Source organism: Lissotriton vulgaris, chromosome 5, assembly GCF_964263255.1.
Source record: "Lissotriton vulgaris chromosome 5, aLisVul1.2, whole genome shotgun sequence".
NCBI classification, from domain to species: domain Eukaryota; kingdom Metazoa; phylum Chordata; class Amphibia; order Caudata; family Salamandridae; genus Lissotriton; species Lissotriton vulgaris.
In genome coordinates, this window is record NC_141693.1 from 1,571,228,166 (window position 1) to 1,571,246,032 (window position 17,867).

Genomic DNA, 17,867 nt, shown 5'->3' on the forward strand with positions numbered 1-17,867 from the left:
ACAAAGCGATTTAGGATTGGCTTGAAAGCCAGCAGACAATCCTAGAGCTCGCTGGTACACTGCAGGAGTGCTCTCATTGGCCCTGATTCAGGGCCAATAAGAACAGCTTTAGGGTACCAAGCCCCAGTACTTCTGGACATGCAGAGCACGTTTTGAGCCTTTCCCTTTTTAAATTTTTTTGGGCCCTTACTCTACCCCTGACCTGTAGAGTCAGTAAAACGTGTTCTAAAGGGACCAGGCCTCAAGGCGCCATTGGCTGGATTGGAGGCTGGGGAAATGTTAATGTCAGAATCCGAGTCTAATGCATTTTCAGAGGTTTCCTGCAGTTCTGACTATTCTTCAGGAGATCCTCATCACACAACACATAAAACAGATCAAATGACAGATAAAATATGGTCTCTGTGCTGTGGTGTAACACGAGAGCACTGGGCCCCAGTGCAAGCAATGATATTGTCACTCCGCTGTCTGTTTGCATAGTAAAAGGCAACAGTAAATGGTGTGCAATGGACCCGGTGTCGATGCTCCTTCTCCACCATTGATAGCTACTGCCCTGTATCATTGTCATCTTAATGATTTTCTAGGCCCTGTGCATGACATGTTTAGGGGCCCCCTGTTCGGAACATTTGTGAATTTTATTAAACATTTTCTGAAAACTGAAGCTTACATAATGCACAAAAATATTAAACTATGTAAAGTTTTAGAAACTGAATCATGCAGAAACAGCTGATATATGTCTTCCCTTGGGGCCCAACAAACCTTAAAACTACAAAGGAGAGGGGGGTACGTTGAGATAAATAGACATAAATAATATAGAAATAGATCATCTTCCTAGGGGAGGGGCTTTATAGCTTGGGTTCCTTGGAAGTTGCACACTTTGCCCTTGCCTTAAAAAGTCTCTGCTCTGTATTTGTTTGCAAAAGGCAAACTTATTTTAAACAATGAGGCGTAGCTTACGTGTAACAATGTACCACAAAAACAGGACAAAAACATTATAGGTGGTTGCTGCAAAGGCTCTGGAAGAACTGTCGAACTCTAAACTATGTGCATTAGTGGCTCCCAGGGCGACAATCTTTGTTGGTGCCCCTTCCATGACCTTCTTTATGTATTCCCTGACTACCACCCACCATGGTGCCCCTCATCTCTCCTTAGCCCCTCTCTCACATGTATTTAATTTAAAGCTCATATAGCTAGTCATGTATATACACTGTACAACGAATGGCCAACAGAAGGTTGAGGGCTGGGCTGTTCCCATGAGGCACAGGGTCAGACTGATTTGCATATGGCCATGTCTGAACTGGGGTGGCGGAGTGAGCTAAAGAATGATGATGGATTAAACCCAGATCAGTTGACTGGGGGTGAGTGCTTGCAATGTTCAACACTCTGTCCATCATCCCCTTTGGTTTTGCTTTGTTCGCCCTAAGTTGGCAGGGTATGCCCAGACGTGGGTCCCTTGCTCACTTTGCCACTGGATTCAAGCTGGCCTGGCTGATGATGGCTGATTAGGCAGAAACCGGTCCCAGGATGCTTGTTTCCGGTCCAGGAAAGACATGGCTTGGCAGTTCGGACGGGACTGTTCCCATGAGACCACAGGGTCAGACTGATTTGCATATGGCCATGTCTGAACTGGGGTGGCGGAGTGAGCTAAAGAATGATGATGGATTAAACCCAGATCAGTTAACTGGGTGTGAGTGGTTGCAATGTTCAACACTCCGTCCATCATCCCCTTTGGTTTAACTTTAGGAGTCCCTCATTCCATTGTGACCGATTAAGGGGTCGTGTTTATTGCCTGCAAGTTACTGAACTCAACCTGCCTGCTCAATTTCTGCGTTCATCGATATCCGGGGAAGAAGCTCGCCATTTTAGATTGAGGGTGAGGGGTATGTCTGTCCCATGGTCTATCCTACAACTTGCCTTAGGAACTACAACAAGGGTGAAATTCTTATGCAACTCTGCAGATAAAGACTCAGCTCATAATTAATATGAAAAGGTGGGCGAGTGAGTGATTGAAGGGATGGCTGGATGGATTAGTGAAAGGGTGAATGGATGAATGAAATGATGAATGGATGGATAATGAGCAAAAGGATGGATGGATGAGTGAAAGGGTGGATGATGGGTGAGTAAATGGGTGGATAGATGAGTGAAAGGATGGATGAGTGATCGGGTCAATGGATGGATTCATGAGTGGATGAGTAGAAGGATGGGTGGATGGATGGAAGGAAGGATGGCTAAGTAAAAGGTCAATGGAGAGACAAATGGATGACTAAAAAGGTGAATGAGTGGAAGGATGAGTGACTCGGTGGATGGATGAATAAGTGAAAGGATAGCTGGGTAGGTGAATGGGTAAATGGCTGGATGGATGAGTGGAGGGATGGGTGGAAGACTGGATGGATAAGTATATGGATGGATAGGGTGAAAGGGTGGATGGATGGACGAGTGAAAGTGTGGATGCAGGGATGGATGGAAGGATACATGATGGATAGTTTTGCAAATGAATGTGTTTGGATATAGATGGGATTACTTATATACTATAATGCGACCTCCTCTCACATATCTGTAAAACGTACCTTTTGTCCCGAAGTTTTGTCCTGAATTTTGACCTCCTGTCCTGAATTTTTGACCTGGATTTTGACCCTTTGTCCTGAATTTTTACACTCACCGTTCTGAATTTGCACCCATGGCAGTTGGTCACCCTAAGTAGAAGGCTAGGGTGGCAATTGAGGAGGACAGTTGATCGTTATGTGTGAAGAGGCCTTAATGTGCAGTCGTACCCGTTGCTGTTGAAGATGTTGGACTTGCTATTTGCACTGCTTTAAATGAAACTGTAGAGTGCAGGTACTCACTCATTACAATACCTGTTTGCTCCTGAGAAGTGAATATACTCTACAGCTAAATGTGTTGCTACAGTGCTGAAAACTGCAGGTACTCTCCCTTTCAAATTAATGTGCATGCAAGGAGAACCGGAGAGTACCTGCGGTTTAAAGCTCTATCTATTTGCAAGGAAGTTTTAGAACCAATTCAGAAGAGAGAGAGAGAGAGAGAGAGAAAGAGAGAGAGAGAGAGTGAGAGAGTGCGTGTGTGCAACTGTAATGTAAAATATTTACATATTTAAAATATAAAAACTTAATTTGTAAAAGTAAACGCTTCGATTTGTGCATTCTAGGTCCATGTTATATTATTCAGTCTTGCAAAATTTAAAATGATTTGTTAACTTGCGTTTTGTAATTCGTCACTGCGCATTCATCTCTATATTCACATTAATTCCACCCTCGCTGTCACGATGTCTGGCGGCCATTTTGCGTTGGTCACACATTTGTTGTTTTGCCCCTCTTTGTACTGTTTCTATTTCAACTTTTGGGACGGGCTACAACTGTGCGGATTTTCACATCGCAATGGCGGCGGCCGTAGCTGCCAGACTAGGTAAGGAGGGCAGTCGAGGGTGAGGGTGATTCTCCAAACAAACATTTCACCTGTCTCCTGCATGTAGTACCCGCATCACACTACAATCAGAGAGTTCTGCTTCCAGAAGGGTTATTTTATTGTAGGTTACAATTCTCTCTTCGTTACCTAGGACTTCTCATGTGTTTGTCCCCATTACTTTACATTTTTCGTTACTTAGATTTCCACCTTATTCAAGAAGTCACTTCGAATATTCAGTTCGGTGCTCCGACTCGAGAACCAAGGTCATATTCATACTTTATGATATGATTAAATAAATGGGTTGAAACACCTGTAGAATGTTTTGGCTTTTTAGCGAGCAGATCAATGCACTCTGAAAACTCTATTTTCTAATTTAATGTGTTAATTCTAAACTGAAAGTACCCATGCACTACGTGCAGTCGATAGTGGTTAAAGACTTAAATTATTGTACAAGTGATTATTCCAGAGTCCTATTTATGGGGTCCATGTTTGGTTTATTTAGACTGCCCAATTCCGCGGCTCATTGGGAAAGTTTGTGGTTTATTAAGAAGTTTATCAAAATAAACGTTGTAATGCCCAGAGGGAAACAGTCTAACGTAAAAATAACTTTTTCCAAAAGGGAAAATGAGATTTTTATTTTTAACTGGACATGCACCGAGAAAATGTTCTTCCAAAACAATATATACGGCTAATGAGTATGTTTGGCATACATTGAAGAATGAAAGAACCCGACTTTAAGCGATAAATGTTTTTCTTGTTTACCGAAGATGCACGTTGATTATATATGTATGTGGTGTGTCGGCATCTTATTGCTTGGGTTCCTTTGTGACCGATTTAGGAGATACCTTAAAACTGTTTCTTACTTTAAACCCTCCCCTGCTGATGACGGAACCGCTCCGTCATCAGCCGCGGTGGCGCTGTGCTGATGATGGAGCGGTTCCGTCATGGCCCGCCCGACCCGCCTGCGCTGTGCGGATTCCGGGCCTGCGCTGGACGTTCTATTGAGCGGGCGGGGCCATGACGGAACCGCTCCGTCATAAGCACAGCGCAACCGACGCTAGTGACGGAGCGGTTCCGTCACCAGCATGCGCCTGCTGCTCTGCCCCCCCCCCCCCCTTAGCACTGCGGCGGAATAGCCGCCGCAGTGAAGGGGTTAAAGACATTCCTTTTAGGACTGGTATTGCTGGCAATTTCCTTTTTGACCAAGTATGAAGTATTTCAGCCCGTAATGCCTTCATGAAAATAGTGTGTAATTGTACTAATTTCAGGTGGCTCTTGGTCAGTCTGAAGGCATGTGAAACTTGTTCTGATATCTCAGCTTCTCAGTATAAGATGTTTCTCATGGTGAAGAACAAGCAGAGTCTACAGAGGAAAGTGCAACCACACCCACATGTGTGCAGCTAGGCAATTCTGTCTTCCAGCTCTGGTCCTGGATTACAGAGGAACAAAATAAAGCATGGTGTAGGGTCGGGCTCTAGGCCCTCATGCTGGAAAGAACCTTTGACACAGACACTCTGGCAGACTGGTAACTGGGTGCAACTGGCCTCGAGCACGTGCACTCGGCCACTCTTATTATCGCTGTGTCACCTGACCAGTGACATCAGTGGTGGGTGGGTGTTTAGTGTAATTGCATCCTGAGCATTAGAATGCTAACTGTGACTCTGGGTCCTTGCATCCCTCCCAAAATTAGTGCAAATCAAACCAAACGGAAAATGTCCAAAACCCTGTTGGGAAAAGAAAACACCAAAATTTAACATTGGACTCATGATTTCAAACGAGTCTCTTAGGCTGCTTGCAGGCTGCAAGCAGTGTAGTTCCTGTATCCAGGACCAACAGTTATCTGTGGCACAGTTCGTAGTTGTTCGGCGGGTTCATTCTTTGTCTGTGCTATCTGGACGTTGTTCTCAGCCCTGCCTTTGCTTCGCTCAATTGGTGACGATGAGTAGTCGGAGAGAGAGATAAATGATATGGGTGTTGTTTGTCTTCTGGTTTCTTTTCTCCATTTTGGCTTCGTGATGTTTCCGGGCAGGCTTCAATGTGTCTCTTAGCAGGTGAAGAGAGTAGGTGCAAACATCCTTCTCACTAGGATGCCCCTCTCGCCGGTGTTCTTCTATCACAAGGTGTCCGGGAGGACCTCTTTTCCAGGTTTCCACTGGACTGGTGTTTTTGGTTGTATTGCTCCACCATAGCCTTTTGGCCGTGAGCAGGACGTTCCACGAGCCTCACTGTTGTGTCTTAGTTCCACTTGAAGGTTGAGTTGTCGACTCTTTTCCTTGCTCGCAAGGCTTTCATCCCCGTGGGTCCTGCAGACGCGCAGTTGTGGATCTATCTCCCGTTTGGGACTTGATGCCACCAGAGTCCCTTGAGGCCACTGCTTCCTGGGTTGCCACGGGCTGGTGTGAGGTGGTCAGTTCCTCAGCTTCCGGATGCCTGAGCAGTCTCGCCATCCAATCTTCCGCTCAACCCCAGAGGTAGATGTTGCCAACAGTCTAGCTTGCTCTTATCTGCGATCACCATGTGGATGGATGGCTCGTAGGTAGTTGTCTTTGGTCTGCGCTGCCTGTGCTCTTGCCAGGTCTTGTCCTCCAATGCACTCAGGTGTTCCAGTGCCTGTCACCTTCCTTCATTCCGCAGGGGCGGCTTCTTCTTGCAGTGTGCCACTCTGATTTCTTCTTCCTTCTTTTCTTAGTGGCGGTGGCCACTCTGATCTTTCTTCCTTCTTCTTGAAATGGCAGTGTGCCACTCTGCTTTCTTCTTCCTTCTTTTCTTAGTGGCGGTGCTCCATTCTGATCTTTCTTCCTTCTTCTTGCAGCGGCAGCGTGCCACTCTGATTTCTTCTTCCTTATTTTCTTAGTGGTGGTGGCCACTCTTCTTCTTCTCGCGACGTAACCTGGCCCGGTCTTCTTTCATCTTATCTGGCTAGGATTCCCCTGTGCAGCGCGCGCACTCTGCACGGGTCCTCCTGGTCTTCTCCTATTCCACTGTCTTCTTGTTACTCAACTCCCAGGGTTAGCGTCGCGACCTTCACTTCCTCTTTCAATCGCTTCCATTACTTGTGAATTTGATGTTCGTTGGTCCATGTTCGTGGACCGCGCCTTTGCTGAACTTCTTGGACCTCGTGCTGGTCCCTTCTGCCGATCTTTGGCAGGTAGGCTTCTTCGTGCAACCATCTGGCTGGTTGACTTCTTGGTGCTACCATCTGGCTGGTCGGGTTCATGCTTTGTGACCAGGCTGAGTGGTCCGGTTGCTCTTGTGTTTAGTCTTCCATGCTGCGGGTTGTCTGCGCAACCATTTTCCTTTCATCGCGGTTCGATCGCTTTGGTGCGCATCTGGGTGCGCTCTTCGGGTGTTCCCTGTGACTTGCTGCTTTGGGCTAGTGCTGTCTGCCATGCTGCATATTTGTGTCATGCGGCTTCACACTTCGTGTTGCCGGGTTCCAGAACCACCGTTGGTTCGTGTGGTGGTACTCATGTCTTTGCCATACTGCTGCAGCGATGGCCTGTGGCCACCAGGCATCGCTTTACTCTCTTCCGGCGTGGCGTGAGTGCTTCTGGAGTGTTGCTTTTGGAGGGTTGCGTCACCACTCCGTTGACCTTGTTCTGGTCTTACTTCTTTGCGTCGTTGGTTGCGATCCTTGCGAACTTCTCTGGGTGCACTTGCAGCGTGCTTTTGAGTGTCTTAGGCGTTCTGACACTCCTGTTCCTGGGGTGTTCTTTGCACTTTTGGAGTGTTCCTGCGCCATCGCTTTTTATCTTCTCAGGGTGTGTGATGAACTTGGTGGCGTTCCAGTATGGCAGTGTCCTTGCGCACTCTTCACGCGCTCACCGTTTTATTTTTTTCCTTTTCCCTGGTGGTAGGTGTCCTTCAGTCACAGGCAGTGATAGTGTCGCCTTTCCTTTGTTCCCTTCTTCTTGGGAGTAGCCACCTGCCAGCAGGTGGTTCTTTATCAGTCTCTGGGCATCACTTGTGGGGGCTCTTGTGTTGGCTGGGCTGTGTGTTTGCTTTGCTTGTCGTAGGCTTGTTGCTTCTCTTCCCTGCAGTATTGGGAAAAGGCCATTAGATGGCAGTGTTGCTTTACTTGTCACTCTGGAGCCTCGGCCGGTTCTCGACGCTGCAGGACTCGTGTGCTCTACTCCCAGTATTAGATGTCCCCTCCTGCTGGCTCACCTTCTTGGGACTCTCTACTCATGCAGGTACTTCCAGCAAGGTAGGTGCTTTGTGTGTTTGTGTACTTTGGTTCCCAGAGCAGCCTGCTTACTTTGTTGTGTTTGGGGCTGGTCCTTGGGAGCAGAGGGGCTGGAGGGCAGCCCGAGGCAGTCGCGGTCTCCAGCCTCCTTACAGCTAGATTTCTATTTTCCCCATTGTGCCGCAGCAGGGGCAAAACGCTGGGGGGGCTCATTTGAAAGGCCACCGGCCGGATTCTGCCTTTGTTCTCCTGCGCCCCGCCGCCGCAGCTTCAGTTGTCAAACGCTGCGCTGCGGGGGAGGGGTGTCGGCGCTGGTCTCTGGGCCGCTCTGCTGATTAGGCTGCGATGGGGGGGGGGGGAGGCTTGCGCTACTCTTACCGGCTGCGGGCCAGGCGCTGGTCTTCTCTCTCCTTCACCCCACCAACGCAGCCACACGCTTCGCGGGGGTGGGGGGGGGGAGGGGGGTGTTTGCGCTTTACAGTGGGTGGGCTCCACTTTACTTCTGTTTGGGGCCCGGCAGCTCTCCTCACGCTGCGGGCTCATTCACCCCACTGCCACAGCAGCTTTGGTCACACACTGAGTGGCAGGGGTAGCTGCAGGCAGGCCGCGGGTGGACTCCGCTGGCCTTGCTTCACTATGGGAGGCAGTAGCAGACTCCGCTTTCTCTGTTGGGGCACCGTCAGGATTCATAGCGGGTGGGCTCCGCTTTACACATGTTCTCGGCGGCGCTAGCTGGCGGCCGCCATTGTTACTGTCGTGACCGTTGCGAGTGGGCTCCGCTTTCGGTACCGGTCACTGCCACAGGCTCACCTTCGGCCAATGGGCCTGTTCAACCACGCGGGTGGGCTCCGCGTTGGTTTCCTCGTGACGAGGGTCAGTGGCGGCCGACGCGGGTGGGCTCCGGTCAGTCTGCTTATCTTCCCCGGGGCACTGCCACGACAGGGCGGCTTACAGCAGTTCAGAGAGGTGCGGGGTGGGCTCCCGGTCACCTTCTCATTCTCCTCTAGGCCCGGGGCTCGTCACACGCCCCGTGGGCCTCGTCACACGCCCCGTGGGCCTCTCCTTTCTTAGGGGGTGCTGGCAGCTCTCTCTCCCCGCACCCCCCCTTTCCTCAAGTTTTCTTTTAGCTGGCACGCGTGGCTAGCGTCCGTCCTCGTCGCCATTGTAGGGTCGGGCTCTAGGCCCTCATGCTGGAAAGAACCTCTGACACAGACACTCTGGTAACTGGGTGCAACTGGCCTCGAGCATGTGCGCGCACCCACTTTTATTATCTCTGTGTCACCTGACCAGTGACATCAGTGGTGGGTGGGTGTTTAGTGTAATTGCATCCTGAGCACTAGAATGCTAACTGTGACTCTGGGTCCTTACACATGGTACAGGAATGGAGCAGGCACAATATGGTTTTGGTGGGCCTTTCTCTTGAATCTAGGCAACGCGATTACTATAGTTTAACCAAAATAGTCTGCTAATTAGATTAAATATGCACTTCAGAGGTACGCTCTAAGGGCGCCAACTGTAGGGCAGTAGTACGGTCTTTGTAACCAGGCCCTTTTATGAAATAAAGGAAATGCAGCCCTCTTACAGAAAAAAAAGTAAAAAAAAAAACATTTATTTAATCTGGTCTAAGGGACATTGACGCTTTTTATAACACCTGGCTACCAGCTGGTTCAGTCATTTTATAGATGAACGTTTTTAAGGTATTAAATGCACGGTCGTGTCACCACTTTGGAAAGGAAAGAGTGCTTTCAGCCACTCTGTGACTTGGTACAGGGAGGCATGATGGGGATTGCTGGACAGAGGTGGGTATGGTTCCTGCATGGTTGACAAATAGTTGTAATCCTAAATGGGAAGAGAACCTAGGGTAGCGGACATTTCTGCCACCCTTGTTGGTGGCTAGAAGGAAAGTTTGGTTTTCTTTGTGCTTTATAATTTTCTCCATAATGCAACCGTTCACACTGCCTTCCTCATGCGTTGGAGGTGTTTATTGGTCCCTTCGCCCCACATGTTATTACTACATGTGGGTGAAATAAGCTGCAACACCATGCCCAATTGGGGGAGGTTTAAACTGTTCCTTCCTCATAGCCAAGTGCAGCATGCTAACCCAAGCCAGGGGAAGAAGTATAGTTTTCCCCTGTCATTCTTTGCTCACAGGTAAGAGAGGGCTGAATGCACGGTTTCCCTCCACCTTGCCTAAGATCAATGAGTGTTTGTAATGATCCTCGCCACCAGCATTGCTGATGTCCCGGGGGAGGAGGCTATTTTTCCACCACACTACCATGCCTTGAACGAAAGCCAGAGTTCTATTTTTTTTACCATAACCCACCCCATCCCTTAACTCCCTCTACATTGTCATCTGCAAGGGGGGCAGTAATCTACTCTCTTGACTCGTCCCAGGGCGAGAGAAGGCTGAATCGAACAACCCCCCCCCATCTTCACCAATGCAAGATAGTACTTTTATGCCCCTGCCCTGTCTTGCCTAAATGTGAGAGGGTGCTACATTTATTGGGCTAGGACAACTCACAGTTGTCGCAGTCGGAACACCAGTAAGCTATCAAGGTCGTTTTTCAATCTCAGAAAAATTAGGGCAAAGCTAGAGTTGCAGGTCACCCCTATTACTTGAAAATCCAGGGAAGTGGGAAATGACAAGTGGTCCTAACTTGGACATAGTGGGAAGCCTTCCATTCAGTTCTCCCTCACCCTTTGAAAAGACAATGGGAAGTAAAACTACAGCTAATGTTTTTAGACAGTGTGTTATACCCCACCCCCTGGATTTAGCAAAGGTGGGTAAAGGCGAGCCAGTAAGTACCCACATCATTAGCAGAGCTGGTCTGCTTCGAAGCAATCCCCAACCAAAATATTACCCTCCTCCTTGAGCAAATTAGGAAGTAAAAGATGGAGATGCAGTTAAACGTGGGAGCAGCTATCAAGCACCCCTGAATATAAATTAAATTACTTTAGAAAATAGACACCAATGCACAACAACAGAATTATGATTTGAATTTGTAATGTGCACAGCTACTCCGAGGGGTTTCCAGACACACATCAGGCAGGGGGTTTCCTAAGCGCAACAGGTTAAAAGAGCCACGCTTTCAAACCTTTGCGAAAATCAAGAAGAGACTAACAGCTTTCCAGTGACCTTGAAAGGGATTTCCAGAGTTTCTGGCCCAAATATGAAAAGGAGCGCCCTTTCATACGAGCCATGTGGAAACTAGGCAAATTGAACAGGGTGCATTTCATAGATCGAGGAGGATGATAGTGGCACCAAATCCTAAATATACTGTGGTCCAGTTCCTATTTTAGCCTTGAACATATAGTATAAAGCTTTGAACTTTTGCGGATAGGAATCGTGAGCCAGCAAAGCTAGCGAAGAATGTTGGTGGCTGAGGAACTCTTAGAAAGCTGATAGAGTAACCTTGCAGCTGCGTTCTGCACTAGTTGCAACTGGCGGGTTGTAGCTTTTTCGACTCCCACATACAGCACGTTGCCATAGTGCAGTTTGGATATATTTACAGCCTGGATCACAGTCCTTTTATTGGGAGCAAGGATCACCCAAATGATCTTTTTTAGCCATCTGAGTACTGCAAAACAAGTGGCAGTCACCTTAGCCACTTAAGGCTTCATAAAAAGTTTGTCATCTAGGCAGAATCCCAGACTTTTAACTTTCTGAGATGGAGTGGGCAGTGTCCCTGGGGAGTCTGGCGAGTGAAGTTGGCCCCAGAGAGAGGAGCCCCCCCCCCCCCCCCCCAAGAATCATTTCCTCAGTTTTGTCGCCATTGAGCCTGAGAGACTTTTTGTTCATCCATAGGGAGATGCGACTCAGGCCCAGAGTTCAGTCTGAAGCTTCATGATTCTGTTAAGATGACAAAGTAAAAAGTTGATCTTGGTGTCGTCTGCATAAGAGAAGTGTCAAACCACACCTCTCCACTTCATCCGCCAGAGGGCGGACTTAAATGTGAAACAGCAAAGGGCTAACACAGAACCTTGAGGGCGACTCCAGTCATTAAGGCTTGTGTCTCAGATTGGCATTAGAGGAAAATATTTGAAACGTATGGTCTGTTAGAAGTGATGAAAGAAATGAAAACAGATTTATAAAGCGCATGGATACCCGAAAGCATCCCAGCGCTATAGAGCAGAGATTACTGAGAGAGGAATGCTAATTTAGGAATCCTGGGGAAATAGGAGGGTTTTGAGCAGCTTACGAAACCTCAGGTAGCTGGGTTTGGTTCGAATCGTGAAAGGAAGTGCGTTCCACAGAGTCGGCGCATTAACAGAGAATCAACGTCCTCCTGTTCGAGCCCTCTTTACTCTGGGAACGTTGGCGAGGTGCCCATGGTCGGAGTTGAGGGCCCTATTTGCCTTTTAAGGGTGATCTAGACTCCTCAGGATGGGGGGTACCTTGCCCTGTAAGGACTTGTGGACAATGCACAAGGATTTGAACTTTATCCTCTCACGTATTGGCAACCAGTGGAGGGATCTCAGAGCAGGTCTGGCTGAAGACCTGGCAGACGAGCCGGTGAGCAGCCTGGCTGCAGAGTTTTGGACGCGTTAGAGAATGTTAATGGTAGCTTCTGGAGCGCCCAAGAGAAGGGTGTTACTGTAGTCCAGCCTTGAGAGGATTAACCCTTGGATGAGAAGCTTTCTCGAGTGGGGCGGTAGTAGGGGGAGAATTTTTTTTGAGCTGAGCGAAGTAGACCAAAGCATATGCCGGCAGTCTTTTTGGGCTTGAGCTCTAAATGAGCGGTCTAGTTCGAGCCAGACCCCTAGACTTTTAATTTCATTTTTTGGGGAGGGAAGAGCCCCCAGACAGGCAGGCCAGATGGAGGCTGAGCCTTCAAGGCCCAGTATAATCAGTCTCTCCTCCAAGATGAAATGAGACACAGGCTGCACTGAAGTCTAACGAAATGAGCTCAGCTGTTCCGTCCTCATCAATGCGCTATCTCAGATGCTCGGTAACACCCAAAAGGCCTGATTCTATACTGTGTTGAGCCCTAAATACAGACTGAGAATTGTGAAGAAACTTCTCCCTAAACTAATTGCAACAGAACCAAAATAATTATTCTTTTGCTTTCTTCCTTGTTATCAATTTTGTACATGAGTGTCTTATGCTACGCTGAAAATATGATAATGTATGTGGCATTTTGTGATATGTTTTTGCTAGGGTTACCTTGTTCACTTAAATAAAAAAAAACTTCCTTAAAAAAATGGCATTTCTGAGAAATTGTTTCTTGACAACAGCAAAAATGAACAGACAAGAAATGGTAATCAGTCTACTTCTGCTCACTGAATGAACTAAATTGGATTTAATTTTTTAAGAACACCATGCCAAAATCACAAAAAATCTGAAGCCATCTGCCATGACCAATCCACCCCAGCTCCAATCATTAAAAATATTTTTCTTCTCTTCAACTTGAAGTTATGATGTCAAACAATAAACACATTCTTATCGAAAGGTATTTTCTGGGTTATATGAGAAACAATCCAAATCGACCCACTACATAGAAAAAGAGACAGACCCAAGGGTCCTGCCAAACTATAGAGCTATCACTAACCTCCCACGACTGGGTAAAGCCATTGATAAAAAGGTGTGGAAGACCAACTAACATCAAGTAATACCAAAAATTACCTACTATCCGTTTCTGCAAGGGAGGCAGCGCAGAAGCTTCAACCTTTACCATCCACGATGCCATAACTCAGCATATCGGACAGTGTCTGTCATCATTTCCATCTCAATGTATTTTCCCTATGGATTCCACTGACCAATGTATGCTTTGCCAGAATCTGGAGACCCACATATGCTACGGTGGAGCGGTTGTCGGTTAGTTGACCTCTTTCCTCACCAACTGCAAACATCTGGTCAGAATGGGCACAAACCCTTTGAAACCAACCCCAGTCACTTGTGGTGTGCATAGGGGTATAATATTTGCTTCTACACTTTTGAACTTGTATTTGAAGCCACTGAGAGATCTGTATGGGAAATTGGCCAGAGTGCGAACGACACCCTTAACTATCGGGAAATAAACTCTAGCCAACATTGGCTGACTGTTAAGGGTTGTTTGGAATTCTCTTAAAACTCAACACCACAAACTGATTTAATTTTTATTCAGAGACACCATTAATAAAACATTTAACAAGAAATAGCTGAATGAATTACGGTGTGACGGATTCAACCCCTCTTTTAGCAATGGAGTAAAGTTTGTATATCTGATCACTCCCTTGACCTTAAAACGGACCACACTGAAACACCAGCGAAAATCACACTACGTTCCCTTACCAAAAAACAGAGATATCTTCCCTGACACCAACTTATTTTTGCCTAGTGGTCAAAGTTCTAGTATGGGAATGCTGCCTTCAAAGAGTCTCCAGTTCCACCACACTTTCCCTTATTGTTAACGTGCTTTCCATGGCAGATTGGTGTTGGGTACCGGAATATTTGATCATATCACTAAAGTACTACCTACAAGAACCTCAGTGCCTCCACCCTGAGGCCAAAATGATGTTTACGCTGGTCAGCATAATGTTCAAACATATTCACTATGCCCCCTCCGATTACCTTCATCGCATCCTAAAATTATTAGAAGGAAATAAACGCCTAGAAATAAACATGCACTCAGGCTTCAATTTAAGAAAAAGTGAAACTAACGCAGGTGTCAAGAAGCCCTTTTCATATTTTGAAAAATTCAGAAAACATTCCTATTCGAATGCCGCTTTAGTAGTGAACCAGTAAGCTCCGGGACATTCATTACTGTCGTTTTCCTTTTGGGTCATGAACCTACCCTCTGTCCGCTACTCTTGTACCTCAACCACGTGCTGTACTCGCCTCTTACACCCTCCACTATGTCCCTTATCATCCTCCTTTCCCCCAGCACCACTAGAGACTTCAGTCCCCATCACTTCTGCCTTCAACGGCCAGAACAGCCTATAAGGAAGAATATTCTAACTGCCCAAGTAAACTGTTTTAGCAACCATTTAAATGAGACCAAACGCAGACCTGTACATGTTTCCAAATGTTTAACCAGTTATGTACACACAACTGACTAAACAAAAAATCAGAACAGGCAAATGTGACAAACCTGCCAACAAAATTAATTCTATCAGATCGGAGTTTTGCTCATCTAATACAAAAATCTCGATGACCAAGAAAGCAAATGCATCGTTGATCAATTTCAATCCATTATTGTAGGATTCAGACAAAAACTTAACAACACGAAGCCCTGATGTGAAACCAACCCAGTTCCTCCAGCTCTAGCATAAAAAAACTGTCTTACAAAGATACCAGATATACTAGAATTCATCAACTTATCTCATCCCTTGAACAAGTCACAGTTCTGGGCCCCTTAAAAATTAGAATTGTCGAAATAACATTACTTGTGCTGATCGGACCGTGTTACAAAGATGTTTTGTCCTTCAACGCATGTGGTGACCTTGTGCTTAGTTACAATGAGAACTTTCCATAGTTTGTTTAGTTATTTGTAACCCACTTTGCGTTTTTTTAAAGTTCTGATTTCCATTCAGTGATCAAATGCATTTTTGTTTTAGGACAACAGCACTTTTTCATCCACTGTGCTGCCTTATGTGACAGTTGTCTGTGTTCCAGAGTAAACCAATATTGTGTGCGATAAAATAGTGGTGGTGGTGGTGTTAGGACGTTTAATCTATTGTCCTGTAATAAAGCTGCACACAGGCAATTCCATTTTCTGTTCAGTTGTGACTGAAGATTTGATGATTGTGACTAAATGTTTTCAAAATAGTAACAAGGGCTCTGTTTTCCTAATAGATATCTTGATCTTAAAACTGAAGCCCTTCACACTCTTTGCGTATTGTCCTCATTGCAGACGCATGTCACTAGAGAAGCTGCGTCATGACGAGAGATCTTCTTCTAGTTATGGAAGTTCCTGACATCATTGCTGAGAGTCCTTACATTGTTACAGTGTCATGCCAGGATTGGAAAAGGTGCATAGAAAAGAGTTGTATCTCAATTGAGTGGTGTTATTTCCTTCTCGCACATTTTCGTCTGATCACCAAGGTGCACTCTGGGAGTGTCATACCTACTATTTAATTTCTTCTTATAACTGATGCTGTCCTCTGTCTGTTTCTCAGGCTTCAGGCTCAGTGGAACACTGTCAACGCGAACTATTCACTGCAGTGCTGTGAACCAAGCTGGTCAAGAATGGAGAGTAAAGTAAGCTTCTTTACATTTCAGGAAATTTCTTTTCTGCCTCTTGAGGTTTATAAATCTTTCTCGGTTATCCCTTTCAAGTTCCCTGTCCTGCATTTCATGCTCTTTAAATCCCCTACTTTCTATCTCCTGCCTCTTTAAAACCATGTTGTTTGATTGTGCCTCTCCAGCTCCTTACCTTCTGCCTCCTGCTCTTTTTTTAAATCCATAATTCGTTTTCTTGCCTTTAATGAGCTTAGGTCTTTCTCTTCTCCCCTGTCCCTCTCTATTTCTCTTTCTTGTGCCTCTCTAGAACTTGGACTCTGTTTATTCTGTCTCTTTCCCTCCTAGCCACTTCAAAGGTAGTCTCTAGATCTCAATCTATTTATCTGATATTTCTCAAGCCAAAGCCATGTATCTCCTACCTTACTTGATCCCAATCACTCAGTCTCCTACCTTTTATAGATTCCAGGGTCGTCCTCTCTCCCTCTATTCGGAGCATTCTGTTTAAATGCCTTTCTGTATCCCTGGTTCTCCCTTGTATGCTTTTCTAGATCTAAACCATTTCTTTTGCTTAACTAGACTCCTGCCCCTTCTAACCTACTGCTGTATGTTGGGTCCTCTTTTTCTTGCTTTTCTATATCCCCTAATATTGTGGCACATTTGCCACTTCTTTCCAGACCCAGACTTCTCTCAGTTACTTGTTCTAATCCCAGACCTTTAAAGAAACATGATGAATGACATTGTGTTAAACCCTTGATTCTTTTCTCTGTAGACATGGCCTAGCTGCTGGTGGCACACAATATGGACCCCTCACAGATCTTCCTGATTGGTCCTTCGTTGGTGAGTAGCATGGCCTTCAGTCTGTTCTTGTAAACATTCACACAGTGCGTTAATATGCATGTAAGTCTAGACTAAGAGAGCCATTTCACAACTGTGTGCGCCTTCCTTTGGATGTATTCCTGAAGAAAGATCTATTGAGCGATCACCTATTTCTGGTGTGGCTTACTGTATTTGTTTATGTATCCAGGAGATAAATTGCCTCTGAACAAAAATTCTTTAGCCAATTGGTTTTATCATGTTCGGTTTTTTTTTCTCTCCCCATAATTGCTTCAACAATCACAATAATTTGAAGTTTTGGTTCTCTTTCTAAATCTTGAGATACCTTCTGACTCGACATTAGTTATAAGTTAAATTACATTCCAGTGGGCTGCAGTATGCGACTACTGGCAGATCATTGAAGCCAAATGAAACCAAAATTCAGTGTATCATTTAGGCACATCATATATGATAGAATTTGCGCCCTGGATTATTACATTTGGTCTGTAGCCTTGACTGCGAGGTTCCATCTCTGTTACCCCGTTTGCATCGGCATTTGAAGGGTACTAAAAACTAGCGAACCATCCTTCTTTAGATTGACCTGATACTGACTAAATGATAGCACTGTGATTTTAGAGGGCATTATTTTAAATAAAATGGTGGTTAGTCTAGTATATTTATGTGAGATCCAAATAATATCTTCACATACATTGTGGTTGAGAGGGAGCCTCATCATAGGGCGCTCTGTGCCAACACGTTTTGTGAACAATGAGTACTTTATCAGGGTTTCCTACAAATCAGTAATAGACTTAAGTGTGGGGCTTTACTATAAAGTAAAACAAACAAAAGAACAAGGTGTATATCATATCAATGGCCTCCTGGTTGGAAACCCTGATCTAATGTAACACCGGAAGAGATTTGAATATTTTCATCTGCTCTACCACATTTCTCAGTAACTGTACATTGGTGAAGCTTAGAGTAGCAGAATTAAGTTTTCTATTTACTGTTCACTTTTGATGTGATACGCTCCTTATTGTTCTTTTGTTGATAAATGTGTGAGTACTAAAGCTCTACATGCCAGTGCATGGGTACACATTGACAGTTTTCACAATTCATGTGTTTTGGCGTAGATGGAAGGCCAGCTTCACAATGGAAAGGACAAGTGCGCAGAAAATTGGAGCGGGAGGAATTTGCTGTAAGTATGTGATAAATTATCTGCAATACAATCTCTTAGGTGCTCTTTCGGTCACTACTACTCTTGGGTCTTGGCTCACTGCTTTTTCTAACGTG

General features: G+C 45.8%; 1 protein-coding gene across 1 annotated transcript in view; it reads left to right on the forward strand.

Annotated features, from left to right (window-relative positions):
• The first annotated feature begins 3,329 nt into the window (after nucleotides 1-3,329).
• Nucleotides 3,330-17,867, forward strand: part of MRPL52 (mitochondrial ribosomal protein L52) — a 46,987-nt gene continuing 32,449 nt past the window's right edge. Inside the window, exons 1-4 of the mRNA XM_086920419.1 lie at nucleotides 3,330-3,417; nucleotides 15,701-15,782; nucleotides 16,534-16,601; nucleotides 17,708-17,772. Of these exons, the coding sequence (XP_086776545.1) occupies nucleotides 3,390-3,417; nucleotides 15,701-15,782; nucleotides 16,534-16,601; nucleotides 17,708-17,772 (243 nt within the window). The 5' untranslated portion in view covers nucleotides 3,330-3,389. The remainder of the gene's footprint in view (nucleotides 3,418-15,700; nucleotides 15,783-16,533; nucleotides 16,602-17,707; nucleotides 17,773-17,867) is intronic.